This window comes from Drosophila simulans, chromosome 3R (assembly GCF_016746395.2).
Source record: "Drosophila simulans strain w501 chromosome 3R, Prin_Dsim_3.1, whole genome shotgun sequence".
In the NCBI taxonomy this organism is placed as follows: Eukaryota; Metazoa; Arthropoda; class Insecta; order Diptera; family Drosophilidae; genus Drosophila; species Drosophila simulans.
In genome coordinates, this window is record NC_052523.2 from 9,954,608 (window position 1) to 9,982,130 (window position 27,523).

Genomic DNA, 27,523 nt, shown 5'->3' on the forward strand with positions numbered 1-27,523 from the left:
GTCGATTGCCGAATTGAAGGCCGGGAAAAGTCAATACAGTGCGGCCCTGTATAATAAGCATCAGCTAAATTCGGCGTTAAAGACTTTCGCACTTTCTCATCGACTGCGTATCATCAATAAGTAAGAAATGTAAGTTATCTAACATATTTTTTGCTACGCACATAAACTTTAGACTTAATTAAGTAATGGAAATTCAAAGTTATAACAGAGTGGAAAATATTCATCTCAGTTTGCAAATAATTGCTTTTCAAATATGGCTATTTATTTTATTTATTTACGGACTTGCTAAAACGGATGGCGAATAAACAAATACTGATTTGCTAGCATAAGCGTTAAAGTTGATTATTAAGTAACACAGCTGACAGTTTGAATCTTCTCTTTTACTGATATAAAAATTAAGTTACATTTATGTCTACATAAATTGCTTTCTTCGGTTACTGGTTCGGTTCATCGGTTTAGCGACGGTTTCTGAGAGCAATATCTGATTATCATTGAATTAGTTGTACTGATGCCCACGTAGTTATAATAGGCCACACAACTTTTAAAATACTCTGGTTACTGACATTATTTCCTGCTATAAACAAGATTGTGGTCACACTGCTGCAGTGTATCTGAAATAGTTTCCCACAACCCTTCTGTTGCATGTCATTCGAAACTGAGCCCTTAACATGTGTTTAACACAAGTAAGTGGACGATGTTTGGCAGACTCAGCAAGGAACAAACGAAAAAGTAATAAAAAATAAAATATATGAAAACTAACCCGGTGGACTCCGTGGAACGGTACTTTCAGTGGGAACGAGATGGCGAGAAGGGCCTCATGCATGGAATCCCGTGAAAGACGAAGAAGCAGAGCGTCGCGGGGGATCGCCGACGCCCAATGACTGTAAAACTGCAAGCAGCTGTTGTTGACTTTGAGGCCGTTCACTCTTCGTTGTTGTGTTTGTTGTATTTGTTGCTGCTGCTGTTGATTTAATGCTGTTGCGTTTGAGAACGTGTTTTAATTTTTATTGCCTTTGTTATAATTGTTTAGTTGGCAGCTTGGCTTGGATTTTTCACAATTTTAGCACTTTTATTGCACATCTGGTTGGCTTGAAAATTAACAAATAAACATTAATTTTATTTTGGCTTTGCAACCATATTTTTCAATAATTTTTCAGCTTTCTTCTCTTTACACTCTACACATTTCGGTATCAAAATTTTTATTACAAGTATTTTTGTGTTTGCTCATTTCGTACTATTATTAAATCCCAACTGGAAAATGTTTTTAATTTGCCATATCCGCTGCGCTTTGTCTTTCTATATGCATGTGTGTGCGATCGGGAAAGGGAGAGAAGTATGAAAGGAAGGGAAAGATCAGAAAATATGCAGCAATGTATGAGAAATCCGCTCAGCTTTCGCCACATTACGAAATTAATGCCAAAGCCGGAGACCCAAGCGCCCCCAACAAACTGATTTTAAACACTTTTTTGTTTAGTTACTTTTCTTTTGCAGGTCAAAAGTCTGAAAACAGAGGAGTGCGAGAGGGAGAGAGTGAGAGAGAAAGAGGGAGAAGGCCGCAGCAGATACAGATACCAAAAAGGCAGGCAAAATAAATTGTGGAAAAAAGTCATAAATAACTCGAAAAACCAGTTTATGTTGCCGGTGTACAAACAGGCAGCTCCAAAGCAGCAAAAGAAACAGCAACAGTAAACAAAGTGTGCAGCAAAACGAAGAAAAGTGCGAGCGAGCTAAGAATAGTACTTAACGAAAAAGAAACATTAACAGGAAGGGGGAAAACCAAACTCGTTAAAGCTGTGCAGGAGATGGAAAAATAAAGCACAGACAGCTGACTCAAAAAACTAAAAGATACACAAACACACACATACACAACAGAGCGAGAAGAGAGGATAGATAATTTTCCAGTTGTGGGCAGACTGTCAAGTCAAAGAAGATTGAGATAAGAGGTGTTTAGCAACAGTTTGACAGCCACAACTCTTTTCTGTTATGTTCCAGGCCATTATTTATTTTGTTCTCCAACTTTTGACACACACACACGCAGCAGAGCGCAACAAGAGCGAATAAAAAACGTGGCTGCACTGCATTGAAATTTATTTCGAAAGGAAACTGGAGCAAACACAATTTATTCAACGTCACAGCGATAAAGCGATTAACGCGTATAACACACACCACAAGTTCTCACAAGTATATGTACTGCACACCCGCAGCGCACCGTCAGATTTGCGAGAGAGCTGCGATTGCGAAAACAATGATACGGCGGAGGAGGAGACGGAATGACAACTGCCGCGCCGAGCGATCGAAAATCAAGTGAGCTCCGGCGCAAAGAACACACGATGCCGAAGCCAGCGGAAGAGAAGGAGAGAGCGCAAAATTAAACACACACGTAGAGAAATTATGGTAGATCATGAAGATCAATTGAGAGATTATAACATTCGCAGTAACAAAGTAAATGGATTCTTTTCTTTTGTAATCGATTGTATGAAATGAAAATATTCATTTTTATTTGAAAGGTTCATAAACTTCTGATTAGTACCTTGACTACGTTATTAGGCTGAATTTTTCTCTGTGTTGGGAAAAGAGAGATACAAAGCTTGTGTGATTGAGAGAGCGGACTAAAACACTTGTGAGCGTGTGAAAATGCGGCAATTGAGCAGTTTGTATTTGTATGTAATTATTGTTCATGCCGCTGCTGGTTGATGTTGTTGTTTCTGTTCTTGTCCCTGTACAGGGAGAAAAGCAACAACAACAGCCAGCTGCGAGAGCGAGCGACAAACTGATAATGACGTGCGACAGAGACAGATAGCGTTCATGCGTCAGAGGCCGAGAAACTATCGCGAGCAAACTCGTTACACAAACAAAACGCACCTGTCAAACACACAGAGACCCCAAAATGAGTTGGAGAATTGAGCACGGCGAACAGAGAACGAAAATCGGAATAAGTGAACCAAGCCGGTAAGAGAGGCTATGGTCTCCGGCTTTGGCTCAATGGGATTTCTTTGAAGCGCAGTCGCAACTGTGAAGTTTTTTACCATCGAGAGCGAGTCAGAGAAAAGGGGTGTGAGTGAGGGAGTGACTCATACAGCAGTGGCATGCCTGAACCGCGATAAGCTGTATGCCTGGCTGCCTTAACAGAGTCTGTTAGCAGAAGTCCCCTGAAATAGCCACAGTGGACTCGATAAGGTTGAACACATTTATCCATATAAATTCATTTATATCATATCTAGATATCTTATTAACAAACTAGTTATTTCTTAATAATTAGCATTACATTTTAACATTACAGCTGCCAAATTTAAAGAAAACGATCTAAAAATCTGGAAAAACCAATTACAGATTTATTTTTAAAGCGTACACGAGTAAACGTACACCACTATCTTGATATACTAGATATCGATTCCGCCGCCGGTCATAATTAAATGATTAAATATTTAGTTAAGGCTCTCAAGTGACTTAACCTTCAATCAAATAATTTTCTTTAAACTGCATGTCGATATACCCAGCTGGTGGTGTAATTATCAAAATGAAGAAACTGCAAAAACAAAACTCGAGCAACAGCATCGACTTTGGGTTAATTGAGCTCCCTCTCTCCGATTTTTTGTCTCGCTCAGAGGTTGCTGCAGTTGATATGCGACAACGCATTTGACCCCAATTGCAGAGGAGCGACAGAGGCGGCGATAGCTGGGGATGTCTGTAGAATTAACAGTGCGTTTCTGTGAGTTTTACTGTTGCTTTTGGATTTCTTTTGGTGTCCAGCAATTAATTAATTAAAATGTAATTTATGTTTGCTGTTTCAACGACATTTATTTGTTTTCGAAAATTAAAAACAATTATGAGTGGAAACCCAAGAGGCGAATACAAGAACAAAATCAACGGCACAAGGAAAAACCAGTTGGTGCCCTATTATCAGTAGACATGAGTGTAAAGTAGACGAATTACATACATGACTGACAATCTTGCGGCGAAGGAGAAGGACAAAGAGATAGGGGAAAAGAGTTCAAAGCCACCTCTTAGAGTTCATTGAAAATGACTGAAATCATTCTTTGACACACATCTTACTGTGGTAAGTACCTACAGCACAGAAAATCACGTGTGCGGGATTTTGAATGTTTCAGTTTCAGATTATATCGAAATTGATGAACGTTAAAAAATAAAATACTTTTGTAAATACAAATATGAACCTTATTCGGAATACTTGTATATTCAAATATAGATATACCTTTCAATATTACGAAGACTATGAGTACACAAAAGTTTCCATTCGTTATACCCCCAGACACTTGACAAATACTCGGCAAGAATCACAGAACAGAACGCAATGAGAGTGGTGGAGACAAAAGGAACTCAAACAAAACCCAGACTTGACCTGAGCATCTTTCTAGGCTCCTCTCCTCTCCAAAGCCACGTCTAATCTGTTTGTCCGCTTTTCCTTCCACTCTAGGAATTCCACGACTCCAGACACCGCGATATATACAGAGATGAAAAATTAACGCAAGTAGAAAGGGAGAGGGGCGGAGATTCAAGGGGTGGCACCGAGGAAGATAAAAGCGAACTTAAGCCAGCTGAGTTAGTTGAACAGCACTTGTCCCTTTTCATTTTCTTCATGGTGCTGCTCTTGAAATTTCAAGAGCTGGAGCAAGAAATTTGACAAGAATTTGTAGGGTTTTATTTTAAAAGACTTTTTAATCGTATTGTAAAGTTTAGGCTGCGATCAAAGATCGCATTTGTTTGTCTTTTTTACTCTGTTTATATCGAGTTTTTAAAGCGTGTGTGCTTTTGTACAACTTCAACCTTTACCCCTTTAGTCATAATTTAAAAAATCCCTGTAATCTACCATCTGACAATTACTTGATGATTCATTGACAAAGGCTTAAAACGATCCAACCGCAAGTCTGGGAAAAATAAAAAAGGAAAAAGAGGCACCGTTAAAGCTTAGTGTCAGCTGTTTGTATGTGAAATCCTATCGATTTGTTTGACAGGCTTTTACTTTCGCCCACGTGCACTCCCCACCTTTCATTTCCCTCGTTTCCCTTACGGGAATCGAGAATCTAATTTAATTAGAAGAAATTTTCGCAATATTGGTTTTTCTGTTTTCCTGCTTTTTGCTGACGTTGCTCTTCATGCATTTCAGTAGTTTTTTTTTCTTGTTTTAGCATTCATCTAAGACACAGGTAAACCAGCCAAGTGAAAGAAAAGCATTTCCTTGAGCACAGCAAAAGACAGTTGCTACAGCTACACCTGATATTTTTTATAATTCTTTAACAGAGCTTACGATTATTTTAGTAGTTGATAAGTGAAATTAAAAAACACTCAGCACTTACGTTAATGAAGTACACTAATCTAATTATTTATCATTTTGGTTATTTCGATACTCTTATAAAAAATTTAAGGGAAATGTGATAAAACAAAGTCTGAAATTAAACCGGTTTTTATCAATTACTAAAAGAAATTAATTTGTAAAGGCTATAGACTATTTAATTTTGTACCACCAGTTTTTCTTTCACTATGAGCAATATGTGCGGGCTTTTCTATAGCTCACAGAGAGAGAGAGGGAGAAAGAGAGAGCGAGAGAGAATGAAACACCCCCACGCAGTCTCAACCACTCACTCACTTGTGGAGCAAAATACATAAAAAAAAAACCAAGCGATTGACAGTCGACAACAGCCTAATGACGTCACCGGTAAATAGTGCGTGATGTGTGTGTGCAAATGTTTGATGGGTCACTTGTGCTTTGCTTTTTTACTTCGCCGTGTTCGCCTTTACATTCACAATAATTCTGCTAAATCCGCAATTTGTCCTTGCTTTTATGGGGCACCACAGCTGCCGCTCACTGGTCACCCAGTCCATCGCCCGCCATTATCCTCTTGCTTTCGTTCGCTTTTCATCAGCGTTTTTCTTGTATTGGAGCTACTTTTCGCTACACGCAACTCGGCTTTCTTTTTGCTGTTCTTTTTGCCTCATTCAATACAGTAAAGCTACCCTAGATTAAACTCGTAAATAAATCGCCAAATTATTTCAGAGGTAGGTTTCTTAAGTAGATTTAAAAAAAAAACAAAACTAGGGATTCTTTTCCTCGTAATTTCGACTATAAGGCTGACTAATTTAAAAATCTATTTTACCTATTTTAGCGTAATTATGGACTGTCCCTAACTTAATTTTAAATCATGTTTAAAGAAATATTGATACTAAACCAACAACGCTAGTTCGTGCTGTACGAATGGCTGGTGAAAAGACTGGCGTGGCCTACGTTATGTTGGTTGTGTTCTCGTTTTTAGCTGAGAATTTAGGTTATCCCCGTCGCCCCTGCACCGTTCACTTGTCATAAAAGCTCGGCTATTAAATAATAAAAAGTAATACAAAAAGTTTGTTTTTTATTACATTCGCTGTCTCCAACTAAAATGTGTGGAAATGTGAATATCTAGATGGGTGTGAGTAAGTTTGTTTTGTTGGCTAGCAACAAAATTACGTTAGTTTAGCTGGGTTAGTTGCTTTCCGTTTTCTTGTATTATGTACCGCCGGTGGAGTGGAAAATAAATGTTGTAACATGATTTCTGTTTTGCTTTTTCATACATTTCGTTGAGTAAACGTTGAAGAGAAAAGGCTCAATCACCACCAGTTGTTACTTAACCTAAATCTATTAAAACGGGTCATCAAACAGTCTTCATTTCCCAGATACCTTTTTGCCGCGGACAAAAACATTCAAGGTTCGTAGGACCAGAATCTACGTCTTCTGACTTCCCAGTTCAGCATTTCTCATATACCTAACTCCCAGAGGTCAACTAGTAAATCCCCGATAAAGTGCACCCTGAAGACCCCGTTTCGTAGCCATCATGATGAGCGACAAGCAAACAAGTGCTTTGTGTGAGTAAATATAGCTGGAAGACCCGAAAATGCAGACAGCAAACATTGGGAAGACCCAATGGCAAACATATGCGCGTATGTATGGACATACATATGTATAAAGAACTATAAAAAACCAAAACACATATACACAGACACAGGAAGACTTGGGCCCGACAAGAACCTAGAAATGTCAATAAGCGAACACGAGGTAAAATCGTCAGCAACGAAAGCTTTGGACCCACATTCAAGGCTAAAACGGCGGCTCTTCCGTCGGCCTGACACAAGGAGGCCGATCAACTAAAATACCTATAAAATATTTACAATGTGCGTGAGTTGTGTGCACTTCGTTTCCCGCTCTCCTACACAAAGACCGGTGCTATCTATCACGCACCCACATATGTATGTGGGTATTATGTATTGCATTGGAAACCCATTTCATTCACCCCCTTCCCATGGCTCTTCTTCTTAGTTTGGCTGGCGTGCCAGAGGCGAGAAAAAGCAGACGCCATAAGCCAAAAGCAACAAAAACACTTGCGAAAATAAAATAAAATCAAACACACAAGTTTAAATAGAAACATCTCTTTGCTAAAAATAAAATCGTTTGGCAAAAAAGGCAGCTACAACTAAAACTAAATCTGTTGCTTGAACTTTTGACAGTGTACAGTATTCGCTAGGAAATTAAAAGGAATTAGCTTTAAGGAAATTGATTTATGTTTATGTTGAACGTTAGAGATAAACGAAATAAAATTATTTAAAACCAGACTTATTTTCGTTAATAATTTTAAAAGTTTTATAAGTGGAAAAAGCTAGTTTTATTGGTTGACTAAACCAACAAAATCAAAAGTTTTTAGTTTTAAAACCTGCAAACACGCGTTTACCGACACAGCCATAATCTTATCGCTATCAAAATATCCAACCGCTTCTACGCCTGATAACAGTATACTATAGTACCGAATATGGAACATTTGTGAGAACAGGCGTCGCTTCCGTAGATAGAGGCAATGGTTTTCTAGCACGGCTTATCAATGCAAAATTATAAAAATAGTCGCAAGCCTATGGTCTGCACTCAAAATTTAGAGTACCGCTTGGAGTTGGAAGGTAAAGCTCTAGGGCGCACAAAAGATTCAGATTCAAAAGCAGGGTTAAAGCCAGAGGGATAGATTCGCGTATCTTGATTTTCGATTGACAATAGAAAACCAATAATGGGTTTCAATGCTGTAGCCAAAAGCAATGCCAACATAAATGGTAGGATTCATTTTTAATTTTTATGCATTTGGGGGATAATCGATATACAATTAGACAATCACAACTCACCTTGCTTGCCGTTCTCGTCGCTGCATTTCGCCTAGCTAATCTCGCTTGAATTTTGATCGCTTTTCCGTAATTTTGATAATGATTTTTTATCGGCTGCCGCTGCTGCTTTTGTTTTTGTTTCTAACGTTGCTGACAGGCAATTGGTTTGATCCGAAATGCTGACTCTGTTTGCCGAACAAACTGGAGGATCTGCAGGATCTGTGGGATGCGTGCGAATTGAGCGAATTATCCTCACCGCCCACACTCACACGCATTCGCGCACTCACTCACACTCACTTAGCGTCCGCGCATGTCGCGCATGCGAACAACACACACGGGAGATCCGTCGCTCTCTTTTGCTCTTTCCCCCGCTGGACGACAGGTGTGTGTACAGAGATTGCCTCTCTCCCTCTGTTCGCTAGCTTACAGTTATTCCAGTTGTTCCTTTTCCTTCTCTTTCAGCTGTTGTTGTTGTTGCTATGGGGTCGTTGTTATTTGACATCAAGTATGAAATTTGAGCAGCATCTCCTTGAAATTTCAGCTTTGGTGCTATACTTTCCGAATTTATTTTATGTTTTTGGTGAGCTGTGTTGTGGTAGTTTAGTTGTGTTCATATGTCAAAAGGCGGGCTATTTGTCGTAGGACTATTTTCCTATTATTAATCGGCTTCAGGTTCCGGTGAAAATTAGCCAAGGCGAGTGTGTTATGTTGTTAAGAATTAAGGAAAACAGCCTCGTGCTACGCTGAACAACTATGTAAACAAATAATTTTGGCTAAACAATTTGACAAACACACTTTCGCACATTTTATCCAACAATTTTTGTGACAACAAATCTGAATCTCCGAATTCATTCAGATTGTTGCTATGATTTTTTTCCTCCCAGTTTTTGATGACATTTTAGGCAAAAGTGACTATGCTGCTGTTTAAATATGTAGTTAAATTTCAGTTAAGGTAAATTTAACCGGTCAGTATCACGCCTAATCTTTTAATGCTCACGATCGTGGAAATCAAAGCAATCTGAAAAATAAGAAGTTAAAAATGACAATCGTCAGAAAAGTAAAGCGCTGAATAAAATAAATTGTATATAAAGGTTAATTCCAAGCGCTTTGCATGTTTTGACTTGGCATGATCATACAAAATATAAAAAACTCGTATTACCGACGATTTAAACATTTTTCATTCTGTATGGATAATAAAAATAGTAAATAGACTAATGAATGTAAGAAACTGCGGTATTTCTTTTGGTATGTTAGGCCAGCCATAGCGTATGCTGGTCACACTAAAAGCACTGATGAGAGCGCTAACTAACTTTGTTTTTTTTTTCAATTGATTTTCATTTAATTTCCTAAGTGTTTCTATTGACTAACTGAAAACTTTTAAAGTCATCGTCCTAGAAATGAAAGTTATTCTCTTCTAAACGGTACTGAATTAAAATTTAGAAAATTAGGCCAATTAGCTGCCACGGCCACCGCGCCGTGTAAAATGTTGGAAAAATGTCTGGGGCCGCAAGGTCGAAGTAAATATTTCCGTACGTGATTTCGTTTATTTTTATAAATTTTCAAGTTTTGTTATTCGATGCAAAAAATGAGCCAAGGCGGCGATGGCCAAAAACCTAAAGAGAATAAGAGAGAGAAAAGCGAGAAAGGTAGAGGGGCAAAGAGGCAGAGAGGGTGTAACTACTCGACTTTTGGCCATATTTTTTTCAATGGGCCGCCTTTCTGCCAACGCATCATTTTATAAGGTTTGCTTTGATCTTTACGCAATTGAACGACTTGTGGGCTTTATTAATAAGTCAACTTTTAACTGGCGATTTACCTTTTATACAGTTTTGCACGCATTTTCATTACGCCTCATTTTTCACCCATACACTCTCACACGCACGCACGCACGCACAGACACAGTTACACACGTTCGGACCGAATATTGAAATTTGCAAGTCGATTTGCTACTGTGCGCTCGTCAATTTCTGGATAACTACTTAGTTCACTACTTTATATATATTAAGCTGGGCTCGTGTTTAATTGATTTCCTACGAAACAATCCTCGAAAGACCAAAAAACGCACGCAAAAGAGCACGAGAAAAATGGTGCGATTTTTTCCCCTGCCTGCAAACACACACACACACGCTTATACATGGACTAAGACGGAGTAAGACCGTATAGAAAAAGGAGGGAAATACTGTAGGCTGATTTAATGCTGATTACAGGTCAAAGAAAATGGGATAATTAAATTAGCTTTTCCTGTTTATTTTAAATTGATAATTTATATACTTTTGGTAAAGGCAGAACTTACCCAAAGTCCTTTTTACATAAGATTATTTTGAACATATTTATGAAATAAAAATACTGTTTAAAATACTGTTTTTGGCGAAGCCAATTAGCCGGTAACTTTGTTTATCTACTCTTTATAACTTTAAGCCCACGGCAATATCTTTTGCGTTTTACTGATAATATGTTTTTATAATACGTCAAATTTTTATCTTATTTATTGGTCCTGGATCCAAGGATTTATCGGCAATTAGTATAGACACTTACACTTCACATTGACTAAATCTGTTAGTTATTCAATTACTGTGTACCGCAATATATTTTGCCCTAATTTATTTAGTGTATAATCCCTTTTCAACATTTTAATTATAATTACGTTCGATTTTTACACTTTGTTTTTGCGGCTGATTTGGGACTAAAAAACGATTCTGCCCACTTTTAGGGTGACCATCAAAAACCTATAATGAAATACCGAATTCTGAAATACCGCATCTGCAACACGTGCGAGTTTAGCTCTCTCTCCAGAAAGTAAATAAATTTCATATTATATGCGATTTGTACGAAGAAACATCATGCCAGGAAAGTTGGTAAGATAGTCTAGACCTATATGGAAAGTATTTGGCCTATAACTTACTTTGTTTAGGTGGGCTCCTCGGAGGAAGCCGCTCGAACAGGTACCCAAGCAAATGCACATGCCGAGGATCACAGCGACCTGGAGCACTCCGCTCCAAGTACAGACGATGGCTTTGATGAACCAAAACCCCCAATCGCCAAGAGTGTCCCACCGTCCACTGCCATACCAAAGAAGAACAACTTCAAGCATAGGGGTGATACCAAGAATGTAAAGCCGCCCACTTTGGAGGAGATGAAGGAGTTGCGAGACACCCAAAACCTCTTCCACTCCAATCTCTTTAAGCTTCAAGTTAAGGAAATGCTGGAGGAGCTGCAGTTAAAGCAGAAATACACAGATTTCATTGAAAACTGGCTGGAATCCTTTACGGTCTTTACCCGACAGCTAAAGGATGGCTTGATGGAGCGAACCCACTTGGAAGTCCCAATGAAGCTTTCTGAAAAGCCGACCGGATTTGTTTTCTCCAAGCCCACCAGGGAACCTTATCTGATCGGAGCCGCCGCAACGGGCACATTGCTGGGTCCCAAAATTGTAGTGGATGTGGCCTTGGAGATGCCAAAAGAATCCCTGCACAAAGAAGATTACCTGAACCTTCGCTATGACCAGAAGCGAGCTTTGTATCTTACATATGTGACGGAGAGGATGATGGAGTCCCAAAATTATGCACAAGATCAGTTTAATTTCAACTACTATGCTAACAACCCGCTTAAGCCGGTTCTGGAATTGATCCCAGTTACTAAACAAGTAAACAAGCATCTGCAAGTGCGTCTGTTCATCACTGCCCCGTTAAGCAGTTTTAAGCCTGGCAGATTTGTTCCCTGGAACAACAATATTCGGCCCTCGTTTTACGGTGACGAATGGGACGAGCAAGATCCGCTGCCCTCCACTCAACACTACAACGCAAACGTACTATTTGATCTAACTTTGTCCGAGAACCAGGCTCAATTGGATAAGGCATTTAAGAGCAGGCGTAATTTCCAGGACGGTCTGCTGCTCCTTAAAGTATGGTTGCGTCAGCGGCAACTGGATATAGGTTACAGTGGGTTTGGTGCCCACATCCTGGCCGCTTTCATTGTGTACCTAAATAAGCAGCGCATTCTGCATCAGTCAAGCAGCAGTTACCAAGTGGCACGCACTGTATGGAACCAATTGGCGAACACGGACTGGACGAAAGGCATTAGCCTGGCTGTTGATCCCATTCAAACGGAAGAACTAAACAAGTTTGCGAAACACTATGACGTTTGCTTTATAGACTTCACTGGCCAGCATAATCTATGCGCAAATATTCCGCTTTACCTGTATCAGAGAGTTCGAGAGGAGGCCAAACTGGCGGTGGAACTACTAAACGACATGAAGCTAAACAGTTTCCCGCTTATCTTTATGCAAAAGTGTCCACTGTACAGCAGGGTGGATAATATCTTAAAGTATGTGCAGCTAAAATGTTACTTATTCAATTATAAACTTTATTTTTTCCCCAGGATTTCCAATTATTCATGCATAAATCAAATGCTTACACTGCATTCCCAGCCTCGAATTAAGTACGATTTTGCTAATTATGGTTACCCGCAGCTGCTACATTTACTGACAGAGTGAGATAACTAAGCTATTCAGGCAACTTGCAAAGAAATAATAATCATAATTATAGGCTCCTTAAGAAGGGACTTGCTGAACGTGTCCACTCCATACTACCCCTAGAAACTGCGACAGCCGCCTGGCCTGTGGAAAACAAAGCGCCCGTTATAGGGAAGTATATTCAACTTGGCCTTATACTTCAGCCAGAGCACGCATACGAGGTGTTAAACAAAGGACCTGCTGCCAACGATGATCCTGCGGGAGCTGAAGAATTCCGACGGTTTTGGGGAGAGAAGTCAAACCTTCGTCGGTTTCAGGATGGCAGCATTACAGAAGCTGTGGTTTGGGGGACCGCCCAGGATTCACCCGCCAAGAAGCGACTAATTGTTCGCCATATTGTGCTGCATCTACTGGAGCATCACCTACAACTGGACAGCAAGGAAGTACAATACATAGGCGGCGAGTTGGACCAAGTCTACAAGCTGTCTCCTTGGTTTAAGGTCAATAAGCTAAAGACTAAGCTGTCACTGGATCAAGACACCGACGCAGAGGCACTTAGTCCGCACGTCATCCGCTGTTATGATGAGTTGGCACGTCAACTACACGGGCTGAATGATCTTCCTCTAGAGATAGTCTCCATATCAGGCGTCTCGCCTATTTTCCGATACTGCGAGCCGCAGCCCGTTCTCCCACAGGCGCTTCTGGTAGAAAACCGCATCCTGGCAAGCACCATTCAGCGTGTGGTTATACAGCTCGGGCAAAGCGGCAAGTGGCCCACTGAACTTAGTGCACTGCGTGCTCTTAAGACTGCCTTCCTTATTGAAATTGGCGAAAAGTTGGAGGCGCAGTGCCGGCTTCATTGGGTGATATCCGCCGACGGTCTTCTCGTACTCAAGCAAGGTTACTGCTTCCTTATAGAGCTGGCACACAACAAGGAGCTGGCGCTCCTGAAGCAGGAAGTTACTGAGCGTGGCATAACTACATATGTAGACAATGCAGCCAGTCGTTTCTTAGAGCGTCAACATTATATTCTACCCAAAGTAAGTGGGGCTCTACATTCGCTTCATCAAACTTACAGCGCATTTGGCTCCACTGTGCTGTTGGCCAAGCGCTGGCTGGCCACACAACTGCTGGACGATGGCTTGTGGCCTGATATGGCTACTGAGTTACTGGTGGCGCATCTCTTCCAGCAGCGATATGCACCACAGTCCATAGCGGCACCTCAAACTGGATTCATACGTTTCCTGCAGCTGCTTTCCCATAGCGATTTTAATGGAGAGCTCTTCCTGCTTAACTTCAACAATAGCTGGCAGGGTAAGTTCTTTGTCATCACTTAATAATTTTATAAAATAATTAAACTTTACGTTCTCAAGAACAACAAATTGCCGATCTGGAGCACAACTATCGCAGCAACCGTCAGAGTTATCCTCCTTTGGCTGTGGCCACCTCCTACGATATGCAGCATGCCGGACGATTGTGGACATCGGATCAGTCCCCCAGCCAACGGGTGCTTGGACATGTGACGCGACTGGCCCGCCGTGCGCTCGAGATTATCGAAACCAGCCTGATGTCGAAAGATCTGAGGTTTGTGCGGCCGGCCCAATTATTTCGAGCTTCCAACGAGGGCTACGATCTGGTTATACAATTCAAGCCAGATCTGGTGCCGAACTCTTTAAGCTACGATCTGGGGTCACCATTTGTTTCATTTAGCCAGCCAAACTTTAGCTTGCCCCGCGCGGGATCAGATTACATTGCCCGAATTGTGGGACTACTAAGAGTAAGATGTTATAAAGCAGACAGCTTTGTATTTGAAAATTCTCATTTCAACTCTTCTTGCCGGTAGTCTGCATACTCCGACTTTGCTGCGTTCTTTTACAATCCGCACGGAGGCAAGGAACTGGCCATTGTATGGCGGCCCACAACGGAATTCGCTGCAAAGCCTTTCAAGGTCACAGAGCTGCAGGCATGCAGTCCTTCTGGTAATGGAAAGGTCCAAGTTCTCAAGGAAACGCTGCTCGAGGACTTCAAACTCTTACTGAAAGATTTCTACCTGCGCATCGCCACACCAGAGGAGCTCAAGCGGGAACAGCGCGAGCATCAGAAGCCCATGCGATACTTTGAAGCCAACCAGGCAGTGGCGGAGTCGAAACCAAAGCCGAAAAAGCATGGGAAACGCAAGGGCACCGGGAAAGCAGCACCACCCAAAAAGAAACGCCTAATAAAAAGCTCGACCCTTAAGGCCTTGAAATAGTTATAGAAATATGTAGCTAAACCCTTACTAAGTTAAACAAATAGCTTTAATTTTGGTTAAAAAAACTGGCATATAGCAGCATAAGAAATTGCGAGAAACGGTGATATAAAAACAATAGCATTACTGATGTTTACTGATGGACGCGTTTTGCCTGAAGCTTTTCGTGATCACAATTGAGATTCGTCCAACCCGTATGTTGGCTTCCTTATTGACTTGGAGACTTGAGCTCGCGGATATAGATTTTGTCCCAATGGTATCGTCCTATAGAAATGAGGTTCCTCAAAGTTAGGACAATTATTAACCTGGGTGCAGGGATCGAAGCGGATATGTTTAGATGTGCAAGGATGCTCCTGTGGACGTACGGGCGACTGAACTTGAGGTTCCATTGGTACTATCAACGTCTGTTCCGTGCAGGTCTGTTGTGACTTACAGTGCTGACAGGGACAGGGACTAGTGCTTTCCGCCGATGAAGTGTAATAACAGTCAGCTGATGTGTAGGACTCTGCTGAGGCCGTTTCAAATGGGTCGCTATATGTACCGCATCCGGTGGAGTTTGTGTTGCGCTGAGCCTGGCATCTCAAATTTACGGGTTCATTCTTTATATGGGTTTTTGCACTGAGACAGCTCTGAGTTTGGCAACCCACATGCTGTGGCTCCTTCACAATAGAAGTTCTAGTTGCGGTGCCGGTGTCCTTCGTTTGGCAACTCGCATTCCGGTTTATCTCGCGCTCCAAAATTGTCTGCGTTTTGGCAAACATTTGAGTTTGACAGCTCGAGTGTTGCGTCTCGCACTTGGGGCAGTGCTGGCATCCAGTGTTTGTCATTAACCCGGATGTCGAGGTGCCGGCATCGTAGCAAAGTCGCAAACGGTGTTTAGAGTCTGACTTTTTCTTTGACCAGTCCAATTGAGTAGACAAACTTGCAACTGTCTTCAGCGAGTTCGAGGTTTCCCGTAGAAAAAGACATGTATCATTGGTCGACTTTGCAGGGTGCTTCACATCCTCATCGATGTCCATTTGCATACGGACCCTTTTGTCAGAAACATTGCGGAGAAGATCATCTAAAGTGCAGAAATGCGTGGGGTTTGGTGGGGGGGCATAAACTGCACCTGGTGAAGAAGTGTCCAAGGGAATAAACTGCCCGTTGGGTCCTAGACGACTGTAGCTAAGCAGCCGTGTGTCTTCCACACGACGAATGTCCTGCTGGGTGAGCACAAAGATCTCATTGCCCACCATTATGGGAACTTACCAAAGAAAAGTTAGTCAATACTCTGTATATTACAATGATCAATAACGATGCTCACTGTGCACAGCTGGTGCCATCTCCTCCGATACCTGCATCGCTTTTCTCGCGGTATAATTGTTCGCCATTGCCAAAGGATTACACAAATTTTGGGAAATATCAAATTCGATCTGAGAATTTAGCATTCGAATACAATTTTGTCTATAAAACTCAAAAGAAAAACGATACTTTGATTGGCCACAATTTTGATAATTTCGGAATCCGTTGAACAAAATAACGAATTTTATTTAGAAATATATTAATATGTTTTTTACAAAGCCCATAATCTGCATTCTGAGTGCTTTTAGTAGGCTTAAAAATCTTTATTACCGTGCCAAAGATCACAATCACAAGTTTGGAAAAACTTATTGGCCCATGTTTATATTTGCTTAAGTTAAACATACAGTTTGAATCATAAACTAATCCAATTTTGAGGCAGTTTAAATAAAGGAATTATAATGTCGACTTCCACAGTAATGTTGTCCCAGTCTTAAAGAAGCGATTATACGAAACTCAGAAAAATACTTAATTTAACATTCAAATTAATTCCTATTAAACCACTAAGCTTTGTTTAAGGAAATGATTATGTTTCTTTTCATATATATAAACTATAGTCCCAGCTTAAATTCGGTGTTCTCCGTGCCATTTTAACTGCGTACGGATTCCTCCTTAACATTGGGCGTAATACTGGCACCGGTCGTAACTGCGTCTTTGTCCTTGGTACCAAATTCCGGATACAGCTTGGCCACTTGACCCAACGGAGTGCAAAGGCGTCCCGAGAAATCCAATCGTTTGTTGGACTGACTTCGCTCTGCTGAGGATATAATATCTAGCAGGGATCTGGGGATAAATATCGGGTGAGTATTATTAAGGATTCTATCAAGAAATACAACATACCTTTGCCCACAACTAGACATGCGGCGCTTGCTCGCCTTGAGAAGGCTATTGGAGTTGCTGCTGCCACTAGCACCGACGCTACTGATGGGCTCCAGCCGTTCGGGAGAGAGTGGGGATTCCGTGAAAGAGCGCAGGAGACTTGCTCCAGGTTCCGACTTCAGCGGGGCATCGCCGTATGCGGCTCGCAAACTCTGTAGGCTTTCCAGCAGATTTTTATGGTGCATTGTGGTGGCATTTAGTTGGATAAGTTGCTCCAGTTCCCTATACAGCAAGCGGTACTGGTCTTTGGCCTTGGAAAGCTTTAGTCTAAAATGAGGTTATTAAATATTAAAAATTCGAAATATATAAAAGTTGTCTATAAAGTGCTTACCTTGCTCCATTGGTGTGGGTAAATGGTAGAACATCGCCACGCGAGGCGCTTTTGTACAGCTCGTGAATGTGCTGCTGGCACCGCACCTCGTCCTGCTTATCCATGTCCTCCTTAACCAAAAGATGGAGAAAATGCGGAAGCCAACTGATGTGGCGCTGTAGGTGGAACAGTATCGAAGAACTCGTGGTCAGGGGGAAATAGCGAGGCAACCTGCGCGTCAAGGGCGGAGCAGATGGATCCTTAACCTTGAGCGGAACCATGCGGGACATCTTGATCAGTTGACCAAGTTCGGCGGTGCGATAGTCCGAGACACGTCCTCCGGGGCCATCAGTAATTGATGGAGCCTCATCCATGCAGGAGCGCGTGATGCACAGGGAGTGCACAAAGATCTCGCCACCGCGAGCAGACAGCATATGGCTGGTGGCCTTCGAGCCGGTCTTGCGCGGCATTTCCAGCAAGACTGACCGTCCGTTAAGCAGAAAGTTAATCAAGCAGGAACTGGGCCGCGAGGTGACGTCCACCGGTGTCACGAGGAACTGACCCAGGCAGGGCTGTAGATCTGCAGAGCCGCAACCGCGCGGTGTGCACCACTTAAGAGTCACTGTTTCGTATGTGGCACCTTGCTTGATGCTCGTGGGTAGACTGAAATCTGGGCCACAGGTGATGGAGTGGGCCCTGCGGCTGTGCAGGATTTCCACATCGTAGTTGGCGCTGGAGTTGGCGTTTTGCTCCTCCTTCATGGGTATGTTGGTCACCGTGGTACTAGCTAGGTCATAATGGTTCAGTATGAGGTGCGTCAGCTTATAGGAAATATCCGGGGCACTGACTGTGTGGATCTCGACATCCAGCAGCGGCGAGATCTTGAGCAGGCTGCGATTGGTGACCAACGATTCAACGCCCAGCGGCACAATGTTGAGGATAACTAGATGGCAATGGTCGATGACCAGTCCCTTCTTGGCGGGCGGCGCTGCTAGGGTGTTCTGCTGCACCAGCACTGTGTTAAAGATGTCCTCCAGGCTTTTCATGCTGGTATTGTCACGCGCCGAAGTGATGCAGATGACGCGACCCTTGTTGGGAATGCGCGGCAGTTCGTCGGTCCCAAGGTCGGCCATCGCCGCCAACTGCTCATCTGTGGGCTCCGCCAGCGCTTCGATGGCGGCCCGCAGGCCATGGATTACCGAGTAGTCAGAAGATGTGGGTACGTTGCGCGACGGCACGCCCACCATTACCATTGCGTTCATCACGTGCGACATATTTTGCGTGCTGGGACTCCAAGTGTTCACGATATGCGCCGCCGTGTCCGAGACAATAAACCGCACATGCTTTTTGCCGGGAAAGAGATCCCACACCACGCGGCAGTACTCGATGGAGGATTCGCAGGCACATGTCCACAGGCTCTTGCTGAATTGGGATCCACCGCTGCCGGTTGCATTTCCCGCCGCTCCTGTTGCGCCGCCGTCTCCAGATGGTTTTCCCTTTAGGAAGTCCATCGAGATGTACTCCTCGCTGGCGATGCTAAAGTATCGGGTGTGGTCCAGCACAAAGATGGTCTTCTGGTTGCGTTCGAACATGGTGGACTCGTCTGGACAACTTAAATTGCCGGGAAATCAAACAAACGCAAACGTTGAATCCTAATTGTTTACAATCTTTGTTCACCACGAACAGCTGTTTTCGAATTTCAAATTCACCACTGCTAATTTTTTTATTTTTTTTTAACTTACCAAAAAGTGCTGAAAAGCTCCTTTTATAAATTCAACAAAAAAGCACACATTTTTAAAAAATATATCGATGTATCTATAGCTTTATACCAATTTGTCCGTCTCCAACTTACCGAATCTGGCAACGCTGCACAGTAGTAAGAATCACGTTGTCAAGCGAAAGCTGTCTAAATTTCGTAATATTTTCTAGATTGTTTTTTTTTCCCATACACTGAGTGAAAAGCGCGTAAAGCGCAAGCCAACGTATTAGGACAATGTCGTGGCTTTTGGGCAGGAACCGCCAACAGCCGCAGCCGGATCAGACCGCCGGCTTTTCGGATGGAGGAGGAGCTGCCGATCCGGAGGGCAGGACGGCCGGCGAGAAGTCCGGGGATTCGCAACTGAGCCGGGCGGAGCGCAAAGCCATGGAAGCGTACCGCTTCGATTCGTCGGCGCTGGAACGTGCAGCGGATGCTGCCAAAACCCTGGAGCGTTCAAGTAAGCAAACAAAATTTCATCAGCCAATTGCATAACCGACATGCGCCACGCTATCACAGCGTGCGTACGCGTCAGAGTCCATGTCCATAACCCATGTTAATCTTGTGCAGAACACGCCCGGGAGGCCCTCGAGCTGTCCAAGATGCAGGAGGCCACCCGGCAAACGGAGTACAACACCAAGGTCAAGGAGTACGAGGCTCATATCGAGCAGGCCAAGGTCGAGCAGAAGCGCATCGACCACGAGGAGCGCCGCAAAACTCTCATCGAGGAGACCAAGCAGCAGCAGCAGCGTGCCCAGTACCAGGATCAGCTGTCCCGCAAGCGGTATGAGGATCAGCTGCTGCAGCAGCAGCGGGTACAGGAGGAAAACCTGCGCAAGCAGGAGGAGAGCGTCCAGCGCCAAGAGGCCATGCGGCGCCAGACCATCGAGCACGAGATCGAGATGAAGGAGAAGAACCGGCTTAAGCTTCTGGAACACGAGTTGCGGGCCAAGGCACGAGTGGATCGCGAGAACCGGGATATCAATTTGGAGAAGATCCGTCTCAAGGCGCAGGAGCATCGAACAACCGTACTGGAGGGCATCAAGTGAGTAATACCCCAAACTAGGCAAGATGAAATAACTGATTTTGTATTACTTATCCACAGAACCGCCGGTACTGTCATCGGTGCCGGTGCTGAGGCTATGCTCACCGACTGGGACAAGGTGCTGACCGCCGCCGGAGGACTTTCGTTGTTGGCCCTGGGTGTGTACACGGCCAAGGGCGCCACCGGAGTGGTCTCTCGATATGTGGAGGCGCGCATTGGTAAACCTACGTTAGTTGGGGAGACGTCCCGCTTTGCCTTCCTGGACGCCCTTAAGAACCCGCTGCACTACCTGAAGAGGCTGCGCGCCAAGCCGACCGATGCCCTGCAGGGCGTTGTGCTAAATCCGAAGCTGGAGGAGCGGCTTCGTGACATTGCCATCGCCACAAAGAACACACGTATCAACAGGGGCATGTACAGGAACGTTTTGATGCACGGCCCACCAGGAACGGGCAAGACCATGTTCGCCAAGAAGCTGGCCGAGCACTCTGGCATGGACTTTGCCATCATGACCGGTGGCGATGTGGCGCCCATGGGCAAGGAGGGCGTAACCGCCATCCACAAAGTGTTCGACTGGTCGCACACCTCACGCCGCGGACTGCTGCTCTTCGTGGACGAAGCGGATGCATTCTTACGCAAACGTTCTTCTGAGAAAATCTCGGAGGACCTGCGTGCTGCCCTGAACGCCTTCCTGTACCGTACTTCCGAGCAGAATCCCAAGTTCATGCTTGTGTTGGCCTCCAACACTCCCGAGCAGTTTGATTATGCCATCAACGATCGTCTGGACGAGATGGTGGAGTTCACGCTGCCTGGCCTGGAGGAACGGGAACGCCTCTTGCGCCTTTACTTCGACAAATATGTGCTGCAGCCTGCCGCTGCGGGTGCCAAGTGAGTATTGCAGGAGCTCTTGCAGTTGGAACATTTTGTGGTAATTGCTTACTACCTTTTATAATCTTCTAGGCGGTTCAAGCTGGACACCTTTGATTACGGAAAGACGTGTTCGAAGATGGCAGCTCTGTGCGAGGGTATGTCGGGTCGAGAAATCTCCAAGCTGGGCGTGTCCTGGCAGGCGGCAGTCTATGCCTCCGAGGATGGTCTGCTCACCGAGAAGATGGTCCTGGACAGGTGCTACTCCGCTGCCCAGCAGCATAAGCAGAAGGTGGGTTCGAAAATGTTTATTAACTTATGTGCTTTGGTAACTTTCAACCATGTATCCTTTGCAGATGGCCTGGCTTTCGGATCAGGAGCGTGCTGATCACAAATCCATCACAGGCACAGCTGCCCCACCCCTCACCCTAACTGCCAACAAACTGTAAGGCGCGGAGGAGCCGATGCTGAAGTAGATGCAACCTGCATTCAAAACTTGTTTAGTTTTCTAATCACTTAACTTTAAGTTGGTACGCACAGGGCTTTATCTTACTAACGACCACCAACCAGCAGCCGAGACACCAAAATAGTGCATATCGGTTACGTGTATGCATTTAACAGCCTGTACATAATCGTTGCCGGGAAGATGTGTTCGTCTATATATGCAATTAAGTTTGACCCACTGACAATTGTATTATAAGCCTACATTCACTGTCTCAGTAGAATATACAATAAGAGGTATATATTTTAACTGCTGTCGTTGCATTTCGTATTAAAGCTTTGGACGTAGACTGTAAATTGAATTCGGTCGCGCCAGCACTGTGAGAGATTTATATTAAACTTCTCGCTGGCTCTTCCACCAATTTCACTTGTCCGCAGTGTTTTCCTATATATGAGTATGAAGTAAATATATATAAATTACCTGTTACAAATTGAATTTTTATTTCGCTTTGACAAGCGGACGAATAATGTTTGGGAAATTGGTTAAAAGAAAATCTTTCAATGCTCAAAAACACTTGGTTTTATTCATTTTTTAAAATTTATTTTAGATTAAACCAAATTGAAACCATCTCATGACTATTATTATTCGTTAAAATACCGCGCTACGATACGTGAAATTTTTGTTTTACACCACCTAGCGGAAGGTAGGAGTAGTAAGGTCGAGTTGCCAACTATATTTGTCAGTGCTTATTGAAGCGACATCTAAGGGCCAAAGCGCGCAACAGTTCTGTTAATGCCATGTCAACTTTATGTTTGCAATGTAAGCGTACATAATGCAAATTCTTCTCAATAGGTGTCGCAAAGTCTGATTGCAATTAAACTATTAAGCGGAATCCACTTTATCCAATTTTATATCTTCAATAACATGAATTTCTTTATTGCCAAAGGCGTTTGCTACAACAGCTTCGTTGTTTCACTAAAATCACTTGTTACAAGTTCTTGAAATTCATCATTTCCTGCATCGCAACTTAAAAGATTTGGGAATATGTATTTATACTCCAAGCGACTGTCCCAAATGTAAATCGATAACATAAAAGATTTAAAAAGCACCTAAAAAGTGTGACCCTTTATATGAGCAAGTTTATCCGGTGCATCCACTAGACAAGCAGTGTAAACTGCTTTGTATAGCAGAGACCCGTACCTAAAGAAATATTTTACAAGTAACGGCCACACTAAAACACAGGCTGGGAAAATAACGTTAACGCAACGCTTTGTCTGGATTGGCGCGCAATATTCAAATTTTGGCGGAGTGCGAAGGGAGAATTTTAATCATAGATGTGCGCGAATAAATCCTTTTCAGGATATGTTCAGCTGCAAAGAAAGTTTCCCAACCCAAAAACATTGAAAGATATTGTACTTTTTTTAACAAATTCTTTATATTTGCTTGCGTTTTTAATTTTTTTGTTATTTTTGTGATTTTTTTCGGTTGTTTTTTCTTTTATAAAACTTTGTTTTAAGTTGTTCTTTTGTTTGTTGTTTTCTGCGGTTTTGTATATAAATAATAATACTTATGGCTAGTAATATAGTAAACGTTTTTCGATTTTTCATCAATTTCGCCTTGCAAGCCAAATGCTGCATCGTCTGTAGGCCACCAAAACATAAATTTTGTTAATTGATTTGGGCTTTGAAAAATTTCCAACGGCCTTTTGTTGTTCGATTTGATGCTGTTGTTGTTCTTGTGTGGTGTTGAATCGAAAAACTGCAACAATTGCAACTAACAATGCTAAAGTTACGCTAATATAGAATTTTGTTTTGCTTCCGTTTCAAACTTACTTGGCTAGGAGTTCGCTGTTTTGCCTTAATACTAACAATATTTACACTTAGAAAAATTTGCTAATAGTTTTGCTTGCTCATTTGTCATATTCATTGTTCTGCCATTTCTTCGATTTCTCTTAAGAATTTCATTAAAGATTGCAATTAATTTGTGTCCCCGATTGCTTGTGTGAAGGAAGGGAGAGGGGTATTTAGGACCAAGAATATACATTTATATTCTCATGCACGTTCACAACCTGAGCACAATTAGCATTTAAGATCCCCTCAGCCCCTCCCCCATTTCGTCGATTCAATACTGCTTGGAATTGCTAGTGGGCGCCAGCAGGCGACGCGACCAGCACGCCGCCATCCGCTGGGGATCCGTCGCCGTCATCGTCTACAACTGATACTAACTGCCGACCATGATGTGGGCCGGGTGCTCCAGTTCGTTGTCGTGCAGGCGGGAGGCGGTCACAACCTGACCGCCCAATCCGCTCTTGAACAGATCCTCGGAGCTGAGCTTACAGCTGGGTACCAGCTCCGTGAACTCCGACCCCAGTCCGAATTCCATGTCCAGGAATCCGTACTCCCAGGTATTGGCGCCCGCCGAAACATTGGAGCTAATGCTGCTTACATAAGACGAGGTCAGCGAGTGGGTGGCCGAGGAGATGGTGGACAGGGTGGTGAATGTGGCGGTGGTGGAGCTGCTTCCGCAGGAACTGCTACTGCCGCCACTCGCTTGGACGGTGGTGAAGCTCCCACTGAATGCCAGCGTGGACCCCGAGGAGGAACTGGAACTGCTGGCTGGCACTGAAACTGGCACCGCTGTAGGTGTGGCCGCCGACGGAAGTATGCTAAACAAATCGTTGTTGTTGAGCGGATCCAGCGCCGATTGCGAACTGAGGCTCAGCACCGAACTCCAGTTGATGGATCGCGTGGAGTCGTCGTCCGCATAACCCGAATCGCTAGTATCGCAGTTGCTGCTGCTTGCGGTAGCTGCAACTGGCGTGGTGCCGTTGCTGCTCACAGTATTCCCACTACTGCTGCTCATCACCGTTGAGGAAGTGGTGTTGCTGCTAGTGCTGCTTGATGCGGGGGAACTGCTGATGTTGCTGCTCAGTGTTGTTGCTGCTCCTCCACTAGAAGCTGCTGCTGCTGCCGAAGCTGCTGCCGCTGCTGCTGTTGTGGTGGGGCAGGCCGGAAAGGGCGTTGCTCGACCAGATTGCGACTCCCGAAAGGGATAGTGATCGTAGGGGTGCAAACTACTGTTGCTGCTCACCGCCGTCGCTGAGGAATTGTTGCTGTTGCCGCTGGTATTGCTGCTACTTGCACCCGCTGATGTATCACAGTTGCTCGGCTGCGTGGCGAAGCTGCCCGCACCCGCTGCCACGCCCCTATAGGCGGGTTGGCTGTCCAAACGCTCGTGGTAGCCATGCGGTTGCGAAGGCTGCTGTTGCTGCTGGTGTTGGGGCTGGAAACTTAGTTGCTGGTAGTGATCCATGTTGGCCAAACGGGCACAGTTCAACACGGGCGCATAGTCCATCTGCTGCTGCGGATGCGGATGCAGAGGTGCTGGCGGGGATTGCTGCTGCTGCTGCTGGTAGGCAGGGTGGTACTGAGCTGCTTGTGCCGCCGCTGCTGCTGCTGCGGCTGCAGCTGCTGCCGCCTGTTGGTGGTGCTGTTGCGCCGCCTGGTGCAGCTCCTTGGCCTCTGCTTCGATCTCACGATCTATGCGCTTCAGCGTATTGCAAATGAGCACCGAGCGGTACAGCGACTGCTCGGAAACCTGCCGGAAACGGGAGAGCTTGAACATGGACAGATTGCGTATCTTCAGGCGCGTGTCCTTGTAGCAACTCCTGTTGGCACTGCACCAGCCACCGGGTCGTCCATCACAGCACCGTTTAAGGGGCAGGCCATGGAGAGGCAAGCCGGCGAACGGAACAACGGGCGCTGATGAGGGCGGCGGACTGATGGGCGATCCTCCAGCGTTTCCGGATGCGCCACTGCTGCAGCCCAGGTCCAGATAGGATTTGCCGTTCTCTGCACAACGAATAGTCTGCTGTGGCGCCGCTGGCGGGGCATAAGCTCCACCGTTGGTCGGCTCGTAGAACTGCTGGGGTCCCGATGAGGGATTGGCCGGACTGCTACCCGCTGTCGCCCACTGGGGTGGAGCGAAACCACGCGCCTGCTGCGGTGTCGGCGGTGATTGCGTCATGTGCTGCGGTCCTCCCGTCCGCGAGCAATTCTGCTGCGGGAAAGGCTCCGAGTAGTAGTTGGGTTGCCTGCTCCCATATCCGGGGGCATAGCTTCGCTGTTGCTGCGGATGTTGTTGCTGCTGCTGGGCGAGTTGCTGCTGCTGGGGATGTGGTTGTTGTTGGGAGAGCTGCTGCGGCTGCTGCTGGTGGGGATGGGACGGCAGCTGGTGCGGATGAGGGTGCGGATGCGGTACAAAGGGATGATAGCGCATGGGACAGTAGGTGGGTATGATGCTCTCCTCCTCCTCGTAGTCGTCCTCAAAATCATCATCATCGTCGTCCAGCTCATCGGCGCTGAGCAAAGTCGTGGCCAGAGTGGAGCGGGTGGCAATGCTACCCCAAGGATCACTGGGCACCGCGACGGCCTGCAGCTTGGAGATGCAATCCACAGGTTCCGCGGATGCAGCGGGTCCTGCCACCGCGGAAGGAGTAGTGGGCCCATTGCTCGTCCAGGGCTCACAAGGAACGGCTGAGGTGACCACCTCTAGCCTGGCGATACTGTCCTCCGGTATCGCCGCACTCGCTGTCGGCGGGAGTGGCACCTCCGCTTGACTTTTCATTGCTGCGACGGCGGTAGTAACTTCATGACCATTGCTAATACTTGGCTCCGTTGGCTTCAACGCATCCATGGATGCTTCTAAAACAATGTGGTTGTTGTTGGACTCAACAGCTGGCTCCGATGGCGATTGCTGCTGCTGTTGCTGCTCCTCGAGCGACTCCAGGTAGTTGTTGTTGCTGATGGCCCACTTGTTGGCCTTGACGGGGGGCGGGGCACAGTTGCCCGTGTAGGTGGTGTTGGCATCCTTGCTGTCGAAGGTCAGCTCATGCTTCCGCTTGGTAGCGGCTGTTGCTTGAAGACCCATCGCGGAATTCACCTGCAATAAGAGGGAATATAACATAAATTTAGTGATTTGCCGCCAAAATAAAAAGCAAGCTGCCAACAGCATGGCAAGTAAACTTAGAGAAATAATTGTGATGGACAGGAAAGCTACAACTAAATATTTCTGAAGTAGACCACAGATCTTTAAGCTACAATCGTTCTCAAATAAATTTCTTTATTTATAAGTTTTCGGTTCGGTATTTTCCCTCTGTGCATCATAAATTTCCTCACGGTTCGCACGAGCCAACAAAGGACACACAGCCAGCTAAAAACTTATCAAGAAAATGGAAGTCAGGCAGGGACTTGAACTCCCCCTTTCGCCCACTCAACCAGCCACCGCACCACCCTCGTTCCTTCCACCCACTCGAGCCATGAAAATGGAATGGAAAATGCCAGGCGGCAACAACAACAGCAGCCAAGCCAGGCAAGTCGAGGCTGTCTTTCCGTCAGTCAGCCACCCTGCGCCTCACCCCAGCCACCCACTCTCCACTCTACACCACCCCAGCCACAGCCCCACCACCACCGCCTCCTTTCGACTGATGGCATTGCTCATCGACGCTGCTCGAAATCTTCTTAAAATAAAACGCACAGAGACGAAAAGAGAGGGCTGAACCTCGAGAATCGTGTGGGCTGCCACGATTGCCGTAGTCTTCCCATTCTGAATGCTCTTCTTTTGCTGGCACTTTCCCATCAACTTCCGCCACATTTGCTGTGGGACTTTTTTCCGTTTCTTTTTTCTGTTTTGAAACTATTTTTAAGTTTTCGAGTTCTGCTCCAGTCAAGATTTTTGATCAACAGTGCAACCAAACAATGCTGGAGAATACTTTCTCGGAAAAACTAAATATATATCCATTAAACATACGTTTTATTTAAAGTTATAAAATTGTAGATAAAGTTTTTAGTTATCATATTGTATATACGTTATTTGGGGATCCCAATTACAAAAATCTAGATATAGTGTTTAGTATATACTCTTGGGCTTATAAATATAAAAATCCATCTGACATTTAAATGATCTATCCCTTAAATTTTGAGCTTCAATAAGCTTCCTTTTTCCCCATAGTGTCAGCACCCTTCTGCTTTAGACTATT

General features: G+C 44.6%; 6 protein-coding genes and 1 long non-coding RNA gene across 12 annotated transcripts in view; 3 read left to right on the top strand and 4 right to left on the bottom strand.

Annotated features, from left to right (window-relative positions):
* Positions 1 to 10,301, bottom strand: part of LOC6727851 (casein kinase I) — a 29,953-nt gene extending 19,652 nt beyond the window's left edge. The window contains exons 1-3 of one of the 3 annotated variants that reach the window (XM_039295510.2): positions 9,947 to 10,301; positions 8,152 to 9,148; positions 761 to 1,088 (exon numbers count right to left, since the gene is read on the bottom strand). The gene's annotated coding sequence lies outside the window, so the exon portion shown is untranslated. Of the gene's footprint in view, positions 1 to 760; positions 1,089 to 2,166; positions 2,331 to 8,151; positions 9,149 to 9,946 lie in introns of those variants that run through there. The other 2 variants (XM_039295512.2, XM_039295511.2) reach the window with 2 other exon arrangements.
* LOC120285048 lies at positions 5,286 to 7,094 on the top strand. The gene is made up of 3 exons (XR_005544298.2): positions 5,286 to 5,674; positions 6,653 to 6,698; positions 6,767 to 7,094. It is a non-coding gene; the product is annotated as an uncharacterized LOC120285048 (long non-coding RNA).
* A 526-nt stretch (positions 10,302 to 10,827) lies between the features above and the next one.
* LOC6727853 (nucleolar protein 6) lies at positions 10,828 to 14,993 on the top strand. Its single transcript, XM_002103172.4, has 6 exons — positions 10,828 to 10,985; positions 11,042 to 12,453; positions 12,508 to 12,618; positions 12,675 to 13,915; positions 13,975 to 14,378; positions 14,445 to 14,993. Exons 1-6 carry the CDS (start codon positions 10,947 to 10,949, stop codon positions 14,850 to 14,852), a joined length of 3,615 nt encoding a protein of 1,204 aa, XP_002103208.2. The 5' UTR covers positions 10,828 to 10,946; the 3' UTR covers positions 14,853 to 14,993.
* Positions 14,881 to 16,316, bottom strand: LOC6727854. Its single transcript, XM_002103173.4, has 2 exons — positions 16,156 to 16,316; positions 14,881 to 16,095 (listed from the first exon to the last, which is right to left on the bottom strand). Exons 1-2 carry the CDS (start codon positions 16,277 to 16,279, stop codon positions 15,020 to 15,022), a joined length of 1,200 nt encoding a protein of 399 aa, XP_002103209.3. The 5' UTR covers positions 16,280 to 16,316; the 3' UTR covers positions 14,881 to 15,019.
* A 182-nt stretch (positions 16,317 to 16,498) lies between these two features.
* On the bottom strand, positions 16,499 to 19,080 carry LOC6727855 (protein asunder). Its single transcript, XM_002103174.4, has 3 exons — positions 17,401 to 19,080; positions 17,031 to 17,336; positions 16,499 to 16,973 (listed from the first exon to the last, which is right to left on the bottom strand). Exons 1-3 carry the CDS (start codon positions 18,969 to 18,971, stop codon positions 16,781 to 16,783), a joined length of 2,070 nt encoding a protein of 689 aa, XP_002103210.2. The 5' UTR covers positions 18,972 to 19,080; the 3' UTR covers positions 16,499 to 16,780.
* A 108-nt stretch (positions 19,081 to 19,188) lies between these two features.
* LOC6727856 (ATPase family AAA domain-containing protein 3A homolog) lies at positions 19,189 to 21,972 on the top strand. 3 transcript variants are annotated; one of them, XM_039295498.2, is made up of 6 exons: positions 19,189 to 19,255; positions 19,309 to 19,595; positions 19,706 to 20,180; positions 20,241 to 21,065; positions 21,138 to 21,336; positions 21,401 to 21,972. In XM_039295498.2, exons 2-6 carry the CDS (start codon positions 19,373 to 19,375, stop codon positions 21,491 to 21,493), a joined length of 1,815 nt encoding a protein of 604 aa, XP_039151432.1. In that variant the 5' UTR covers positions 19,189 to 19,255; positions 19,309 to 19,372; the 3' UTR covers positions 21,494 to 21,972. The 3 variants fall into 3 exon arrangements, with proteins under 3 accessions (XP_039151432.1, XP_044779298.1, XP_039151433.1); XM_039295499.2 differs by having other exon boundaries at positions 19,236 to 19,252; XM_044923363.1 differs by having other exon boundaries at positions 19,230 to 19,595.
* A 1,426-nt stretch (positions 21,973 to 23,398) lies between these two features.
* Positions 23,399 to 27,523, bottom strand: part of LOC6727857 — a 38,230-nt gene continuing 34,105 nt past the window's right edge. For both annotated transcript variants that reach the window (XM_039295909.2, XM_039295910.2), the window contains exon 2: positions 23,399 to 26,427. In XM_039295909.2, coding sequence (XP_039151843.1) covers positions 23,707 to 26,427 — 2,721 coding nt within the window. In that variant the 3' untranslated portion in view covers positions 23,399 to 23,706. The remainder of the gene's footprint in view (positions 26,428 to 27,523) is intronic.